Below are 8,691 nucleotides of genomic sequence, written 5' to 3'. Positions count from 1 at the left end.
CCCCCCGCCCCGCCCCTTGGCCTCGGCCCTCTCTGAATCCCCGCCCCTTGAGTCCCCGCCCCCTCCCTTTCCCCCTCCCCTCTATCCTCGCTCTATTCCCCGCCTCCCTCGCCTGAGCCCCAGTCTCCCCCGAACAATGGAGGGGAATGTGGCCCAAGCCCGCCTCGGGCTCCTCATGGGCCTCTCCTGCTTCCTGGGACCTCACTGTACAGCCTCCGCTGGCTCACCCAGCCCCTCGGCCCACGTGCCCTTGGTTCTGCGGGGCTGGGGCTTAGCTGGGCTGGAGGCTGAGAAGGGAAGGGAGGCGTCTCTGCTGCCTCAGCTTACAGACGAGGAACCTGGGTGTACTAAGGTGACTTTGTGACTCATCTAGAGCCCCCCCCCAAAAAAAAAATATTTCCCTTCCACCCTCTTATGCTGATTGAGAGGTGGGCAAGGCCGATAACCCGGTAACCCGCACTACTCTTGTGTGTGTACTACTCTGTGTTGGTTGACCAGCATCTACCTTGCTGGGGGGAACTCCTTAGAAATGCAGAATCTGGGACTCCGCCCCCATCTTCAGAATCTCCATTTTAGCACCGACTCTCTCCAGTGCCCTGTCCTGTTCCCTTCATGCAGGCTAGTAGTCATCCCCACCTGCCAGCAGTGGCCTGGCCCTGGGGCTGGGAGGTGTCTGAACATGGTGCCCAGCCCTGGCCTCCCCCATCCAGAAACCCATGGAAGGCTCGACACCCCATTTTTCAGAGTAGGCTTGGAGAGATCTGGCTTTGCTGAGAACCATACTGAGAATGAAGCTCCCAACTTGAACTCCGCTCTTTCCCCTCCATCTCCCTGCCCTCAAGCGTCTGAAAGCTACCAAGAATGGAGCATTGTGGAATGAACTGCAAACTCCTTCTCACTAAAGTGTAAATGACCGATAGCACTGCCAAGGATCCCCTCCCTGGAGTCAGCAACTGGCTACTTGGCTCAAGACAGACTTGTCCTTGATACGATTGGTGGGATTGGTGGGGTCTGAGGCCGCCGAGAGGGCAGGAGGGGAGGGGGTTAGCAGGGGCTCTGCAGGATTGGGTCCCCAGTCCCTTGATATGTGGGTGGGTGGAAGAGGGGTCAGGAAGACCGGAGCCTGGTGCCCAGCTGCTCTCTGAACCTTCCAGGAGGACGTGCAGGGCCTGTGGAAAATTCCCAGGCTATTTTGGGCTGAGGCCCCCTTCCTGCCCTTTCCCAGGGTAAAGGCCCTGCTGGTGCCAGGGGTGGGGTGGCCTCGCCCCGTCCACTAGTGTGCACACACAGGCAGTGACAGGTGTGCATCCACGTGTGCGCCTGGCTTCAGACACACGTGCACACACACACCACACATGTGAGCAGAGCCAAACACGCCCATACAATCCTGTGCACACACAGCCATACGCATTTACGCACATGCACACACACAGGTGTGTGCACACAGCTCAGCAGCCGTGGCATGCCTTGGGCATGACATTCCCTCTGAGTTTGCTGCAGCCCTGAGGCCCGTCCCAGGTCTGGCCTAGAGCCTCCTTGCAGACTGAGCCTCGGTTGCCTGTTCGCAAATGCCCTGCAGCTGTAGGGAGTTGAGGGGGTCCAGGAGGGGGGCTAGTGGCAGCGGGTGGGCCCTGCCTCCTCCAGGGTCAGTTCCAAGGCTCCCCTGGTGTTGCTGGGAGAGCAGTTGCTGGTTGGAAGCACCGGTGGGTGGGGATGAGGGTGTGGGGGGGTGACTGCTGCACACCCACCATCTGTGTGTTGGAGGGCAGCAGCAGGCCCCAGAGCTGGCTCCTGGGCTACTGGCTCCCCCCTCCCCCCAGCTGTTTTCCTTACAGCTGGACTTTAACCCAGGCCTCCCCACACAGAGGCCGTGCACTCCTTCTCCCTGCCCCCTCCCCCATGCCGCTGCCGCTCCCCCTCCCCACGCAGGCCCCTGGGGGCAGGCTGGCTCTTGTCCAGGCCTGCTCCAGCTGCCCCAGCTGCTTTCAGCTCTGATGGCCCAGGGGAGGCGGGCAGGGTGGTGGTTAAGGCTCCTGAGTCTCCCAGGCCGGCACTTACCTTCCCGTCCCCACTCCGGGAGGCTCTGGTGCCCCCCATGCCTCAGTTTCTCCCACTGCCAGGTGCGCATGCGTGGAGCCCCCTGCTGCTGCTCGACTGTGCAAGGCACCGAGCACACAAGTACACATGAACTCCAGTGGCGGCTTCGGGTCCTAATGCTGGTTAAGACCCTGCTCTGTCCCATCCCCAGTGCAGGGCCCTAGGATGTGGAGGGACTCCATGCTGCCTTCAGGTTCCTCCCCGCTCAAGACGGTGGGCTTCCATCAGCATCTCTGCTGGACTGGGTATACTAGGGGAGTCAAGGGGGCTGGGGTGGAGAGAGACGGGGGGCCCCAGTTTGGGCCTGCTTCATTAACCCAGGGGGTGGTAGCCCTGGCAGGGGACATGGGGACAGTCAGACAGACATGGATGTGAAGCATGAAGACACATGGGGATGATGGTGATGCCCTCCGACCCAACCTGCCTCTCACCCCTCCTTCCCCAGTGGGGCGCCCCCCACACCGTCTCCTTGCTGGCCTTCAGTCACACCTGCCCTTGCCAACCTCAGGGCCTTTGCACAGGCTGTTTCCCCACACCTGGAAGAGCCTCCCTCTGTTTTGTAAATGGTCCACTCTTTCTTACTGTCCGGGACCCAGCCTGCACCCTCATTAGAGTGGCACCCCAACCCTGCTACTTTTTATGTCCCTCTGTGTATTTCTTATCAGCCCTTTCAGCAGTCTGTAATGGTTATTTATTTTTTGGCCACACCACGCAGCTTGTGGGATCTCAGTTCCCCTACCAGGGATTGAACCTGGACCATGGCAATGAAAGCCTGGAATCCTAACCACTAGGCCACCAGGGAACCACCTGTAATGATTTTGTTTATATATTTATTGACCTGTTTCTTCTCTGGCTCCAGATTCAGCCGTGTCTCTAGTGCCATGAACAGGGCCTGACACTGGGCACATATCTGTTGAATGACTTTATGATGACAGTTATAACAACAATCGTAGCTGACACTTAATGCTCACTTGTTCTGGCTGGAGGGTATGCAGAGTGCCTAACATGTATTGTTTCATTTCAACTTCATGACAATGGTGTGAAGTCAGAACTATTAAAATCCCCATTTTCCTCATGCAGAAACCAAGGTCCAGAGAGGTTAAGTAACTTGCCCAAGATCACACAGCCGGCAGGGTGGGATTTGAAGTCAGATGTGCCTGACACCAGGGGAAAGAGGGAGATTGTGGATGCGGGGGAGGGAACTTCCCCGCCTCACCCTGGTGTCACCAGGACGCAGTGGTCCCACCTGCTGTCCTGGGTGGGGCTTTCCCTTCTCTGGGCTGGCCCCCTTCCCAGAACCCCAGGCATTGAACATTCTAGGACTCTATGACCTGTACTGGTGGGTCATGCTGGAGCCCTGACCCCCGGCCAAGGAGCCGGGGCCTTTCTGGGCTGGCTGCAGCTGCAGCTGAGAGAAGGGTCAGGAGGTAGCTATGTCACTTCCCCAGGGAAGCCAGGCGGCCCTCTCCCATCCCAGCCAGAGGGAGCGAGTCCTGAAAGGGGAGTGTGGGGGTCTGCGGGGGGACTGTGGGGACAGTGGAGGAAGAGGTTTCGTCCTTTGGGGGAAGGAGGTGGCCCTTTCCCTGGAGGATGCAGGTTAAAAACTGGTGCCCTGGGGCTGCGTAATTGCTATAGACCAGGCATGCATGGGGCAGGGCTGGTGGACTGGAGGCTCCAGGCTGTCAGAGCTGCTAGTTTTTTCAAACTAGTTGGAAACCTAGATTTTGGGGCAAACTCCTGGGATGTTTAAAAGATAGCACATATTTTAAAATTGAAAACCCCATGTGAACCACACAGAACCCAGCAGGGCTGCCCTGTGAACGGGCGTGATGTCTGAGTTGGCCTCCTCTGCTGTTCTGGGGCCACAGGGCCCGGCTCTGCTCCACCTTTAGTCCCCATCCCCCTCCCTGAGCAGGTGCTGAGTGATGCCCACCCAGCTGCCCCACTGTGCAGATGGGAAAATTGATCCCAGAGAGGGGAAAGGACTCAGCCAAGGTCCTTTGGCTCCTGGGCTTTGCTCTTTCCTCATGGCCTTGAGGCAAGGCCGCCAGTGTGTTGGGTACAGCGGCCACGTGCTGCTCTTGACACAGTTGCCAGAGCGAGGCAGGGACTATGGTGTCCGCTCCCCCCGGCCCCTCCAGCTGGGTCTGCCCCCGGCCTCTGATGCATGTTAGGGGGTCACGGAGGGAATTCGATTTCTTAGCAGCAATTGGATACTCAGGCTGTGTGGAAATTAAGGCCTGGATCTGAGTAAGGGGCCTGGTGGAGATGCTGCCTTTGAAATGCCCCTGCCCCTCAGGGTCCCACGCACTTACCTGCCGGGCTTCCCTCTCCTGAATGCAGGCCTGACTTGGGGTCTGAGCCTTCTTTGGTTTGTGTCCCGGAGTTTCCTGGAGGAACACTTGAGTGTTGGTCCCTTTTTTGCCTCTGTGTTCCCCACAGTGTCCGGCACTTAGCCGGGGCCAGGAAATGTCTGATGAGTGGCTGGAGTCCTCATCTAGGTGGTTGGCATTGAAGCATCCCCGCCCGCCCTGCCTGCCTGCCTCCCTGCTCCCGCCCTCCCTCCTTTCCTTCCTTTCACAAGGATTTACCACGCCTGGCCCGGCGTGTGCCAGGGTCTGTGCTGGGCACTGGGAACATAGAGGGGGCCAATGGTGTCCTTATCAGTGATGCGACCTGGCATTTCTGTAGAGAGCAATGATAGCGGGAGGCCCACGGCAGCTGCAGGAGCCCAGACCAGGCGCCTGCCCCGGCTGGAGTGAGCCGGGTGTGTTTCTGGAGCAGGTGACCTCCACGCTGAGTGAGCCTCGAGTCTGCATTCCACAGCCGGAGGAATGAGTCTCAGATGGCAGACGCTGGGGTGGGGAGGCATCGGGGGGCCCCTCCTTGCAAGGCGTGAGCCCCTGAGAGCTCCTGTCCCTCTCCAGGTCGGCCATGTCATCTGAGCCTCCTCCCCCATCACAGCACCCCGCCCACCAGTCCTCGGCCGGGCTGCTGGATACCCAACAGGCCCGAGATCGCTCACCATCCCCGCTTCGGGGCAACGTGGTCCCGAGCCCACTGCCCACTCGCCGGACAAGGACCTTCTCAGCGTGAGTGTCAGGCTTCCTGAGACAGGTCGCCTGCGGGGTCCAGAGAGCCTCACGTCCCTGTCTGTCAGATGGGAGACTCGGGGTTGGGAAAGGGCTGATGGTGAGAAACTGGGCAGGCACCTCATAAACTATACGGCGCTGCTCCAGGCCCACTTGAGGCTGTCACGAGCTGGGGGCAAGGACTGGGGATGGCCAGGGGTGGGAAATCGCTGGGGTCTTAAATCATCAGGCTTTAACGACACACAGGCCTCTTCCCTCGTGAGCTCTTGACTTCATTGGCTGCAAAAGGGGGACAGTAGCAGGGTGGCCACGGTGCCGCAGGGGACCCACACGGTGCCTGGGAGATGCAGAGCTCAGGCCAATGAGTGGAGGCTGGTGCTAGCTGCTGCTGCTAATAGCCTTCGTAGGGAGGGATGCGCAGAGAGCTTTTAGTCAGAGGGGGAAACTGAGGCCCGAGAAAACTCTGCCAGCCTCATTCAGAGAGTCATTGTCACCAGGGTCTCTGTGAATGGCTCCCAGAGTTGTGCAGTGCACAACCTGTACAGCTGTACGTGGTGGCCCTGGCCAGGACTCCCTGGGGCACAGCGTGGGTAGGCACTGGGATGAGCTGGGTGTGCCCGGGAAGCCGGGGGCTGTTCTGGAGGGCTGGCGGGGGCTGCTCACGCTTTCTCCTCTCGCTGGCAGGACGGTGCGGGCTTCACAGGGCCCTATCTACAGGGGAGTCTGCAAATGCTTCTGTCGGTCCAAGGGCCACGGCTTCATTACCCCTGCCGACGGTGGCCCTGACATCTTCCTGCACATCTCCGAGTAAGTCAGCAGCCAGTCTGGGTGGGCTGGGTCTGGGGTGGGTGCTGCCGTGGCCCCGAGGAGGCAGGGAGAGCGTGTGACTCTGCTGGGCACCGGCTATGATGATGGTTGTGCAGCCAGGTGTGTGCGACTCTGCTTGTGATCTGTGTGTGACAGTGTTCAGCGGTGGGGTCGTGAGCCCGTGGTGGTGGTGGCAGTGTGTCAGGCTGCAGGCGACTGCGTGTGCGCGTGTGTGAGTTGAGATCTGCTTGGGGTGGGTCTGAGTGCCTGTGTGGGTCTGGTGGGTGGGGAGGGGCGTCCCTGTGAGTCTGGGGAGCTGTGTTTCGCCTGGCGGCTGGGCTCCTGTACTTCCTTGGGGGTAGCAGCCTGGTGAGGCATGGGGCTGCCTGCGCTCTGCTCCAGGAAGGAAGTTTGGGGCTGGACCCTTTCTCCTGCCACTTGCTCACTGACGTCCTTCCTTCCTGAGTGTCTGGAAACCCTGGGGCGGGCGGTGGGGGGCACCCAGGGTGGAGCCCACATGTCCTTGGTCTTGGGGCTGGAAGGCGTCCAGCAGCCTGCAGATCTGTGGGGATCCGATTGGCACCCCGACCCGCACCCCAACCCTTGACCTCAGCGGCAGCTCCCCAGTCTTTCCAACTGTGGCAGGCAAAGTCCTTACCCCACACAGCAGACCTTGTCTACATAGAAACCATGTTTTTGAAATTAGGATCCTGTTGCACATGTCTGCTGGGATGGGAGAGTTATCCCTTCTGACCCTCCCCCAACATTCTTACACGCCGGGTCTTCAATAGACCCCCGTACAGCGTAGACATGGGGATGACGCTAGAGCAATGCCTTCCACGTATGTATGAATCATATGTGGATGTAGACATGTATCTCCACATTGCCTCTTTCCAGAAAGGATTTGTAGTGGTTGACAAGGATACACACAGTGCACCAAAAAAATTAGAAAGGAAAGCATGGGGTTGCGGGGCAGATAAGAAAGATGGGGGTACTGTGATGCCTAGTTCCACTGCTAGAAGTGGGCTACATGTTTATTCCTGAGCTTCCTGTGGGCCAAATCAAAGAGGGCAGCACCATCTGCGATGTTATTCTTCAGTCAAGGCAAACCAGTTCTGGGGGAGCTGGCTGGTCTTGGTGCTCAGGATCTGAAGGGGATTTTCCTCCTGGGGTCTCATCAAGGGGACATCAAGCTGGGCACCTCCCTATCACGGGTGAGATGGTGACTCATGTCCCATAGAAAGTAAGGGAAACGGACTTTCTGGAAAGCTCACTGGTGTTCTGAGGAGTTGAACAGCAGAGGTGTAGCCTGGTTTCTGAGACTCCTGGACGGGGCAGGGGGTCGGGGTGCTGCTCAGGAAACGCTCACCCGGGCCATCCCCCAACTCGGGCTCAGACTGCCTTTCCCCGCTGTTCCTTCCATCAGGCCCATGGTGCCCTCGTTTAACATGCCATGTGAGCATCCCCAGGGGGTGGGGCTCCATCTCTGTCTCAGCAACCGAGGTCCCAGGGAAGGAGCTGATTGGGTGTGGGGCTCCTCAGCCACGACCAGAGGGCCATGGTGGTGCCCCCTGGTGGCAGGGCAGGGCGGCAGTTCCTCTGCGAGGGCTGGTGTCCTGGCTTCTCTGAGTGCCAGCCCTGAGTGCTCTCTCCCCGCCCCACAGTGTGGAGGGGGAGTACGTCCCCGTGGAAGGCGATGAGGTCACCTATAAGATGTGCTCCATCCCGCCCAAGAACGAGAAGCTGCAGGCCGTGGAGGTGGTCATCACCCACTTGGCGCCGGGCACCAAGCACGAGACCTGGTCCGGCCACATCGTCAGCTCCTAGGAGAGGCCAGAGGCGCCCCTTCCCCAGGGCTTGGGGGAGACTCTGGGGCCGGAGGCAGGACCAAACTGGAGAGGACATTCTACCACTTGAGATGGGGCTTCAAGGGGGGAGCGTGGTCCCTTTCAAGTGTCTCCTGAAGGAAGGGGTGTGGGGTGCTCTCGGCCACCAGCACAGCCTCTCACCATCTGAAAAGCATTAAAAGCATTGAAAAAGGAGAGGCGCCCGCTAGTGGCTGAGTGGAGGGTCTGTCCGAGCCCCACCTGGGACTGGGTCGGGTGGTCTTCCCCAGCCCACAGCCCCTCATCCCTGGAGGAAGGCTCAAAATCCCCAAATCTGGCCCTCTGGGTAGTGACATAGGCCCTGCGTGTTTTCCCGGGAGGAATTCCCGCCCAAGCGGCCCCCTCGTGTCTCTCCTCTGCCCTGGGCAGAGCAGGCTTTTCTTTCTGGTTCTCAGCTGGTTGTTCAGGGGGCTGGGAGGGGCGGGGAGTGGGGGGAGGTTGGTACCTTTGCAGCGGGAGGTGTCACAGCTGGGTGTCTGGGAGCCCGGAGTCCTCCACCTGGCAGGGACACGCTCAGAGGCGAATCCTAACTCTCTTCGAAGACTGGTCCTTTCTGTCCGCCTTCAGGTTGAGTGATCCTGGCTCAGCAGCCTGAGGTGGTGGGTGGGAGTGGGGACAGCGGTGGGAGAGGGGAGTGTGGAGAGGGGAGGCTCTTTGTTTAAGACCAGACCTTTCTCCGGATCCATCTAGAAAAGAGCAGGTGGTTTGCTTCCTGACAGCTTGGTAAAGTCAGAAGTTGAAGGGGAAATACACCTTTGGTGGGGTTTTCTGGAAAACTGGTGTGAAGAACTGCTTAGGATTTTCTTTTT

At 59.3% G+C, this 8,691-nt stretch overlaps 1 protein-coding gene across 1 annotated transcript in view; it reads left to right on the top strand.

Moving 5' to 3' along the window:
• The window catches only part of CARHSP1 (calcium regulated heat stable protein 1), a 10,484-nt gene extending 2,448 nt beyond the window's left edge, over nt 1–8,036 (top strand). The window contains exons 2-4 of the mRNA XM_007469931.1: nt 5,025–5,189; nt 5,874–5,996; nt 7,661–8,036. Coding sequence (XP_007469993.1) covers nt 5,032–5,189; nt 5,874–5,996; nt 7,661–7,823 — 444 coding nt within the window. The 5' untranslated portion in view covers nt 5,025–5,031 and the 3' untranslated portion in view covers nt 7,824–8,036. The remainder of the gene's footprint in view (nt 1–5,024; nt 5,190–5,873; nt 5,997–7,660) is intronic.
• The last annotated feature ends 655 nt before the right edge of the window (nt 8,037–8,691 follow it).

Source organism: Lipotes vexillifer, unplaced genomic scaffold, assembly GCF_000442215.2.
Source record: "Lipotes vexillifer unplaced genomic scaffold, Lipotes_vexillifer_v1.1 scaffold1120, whole genome shotgun sequence".
Lineage (NCBI taxonomy): Eukaryota > Metazoa > Chordata > Mammalia > Artiodactyla > Lipotidae > Lipotes > Lipotes vexillifer.
Note: the sequence above shows the minus strand (reverse complement) of the source record. Positions and strands in the feature narration are given on the sequence as shown.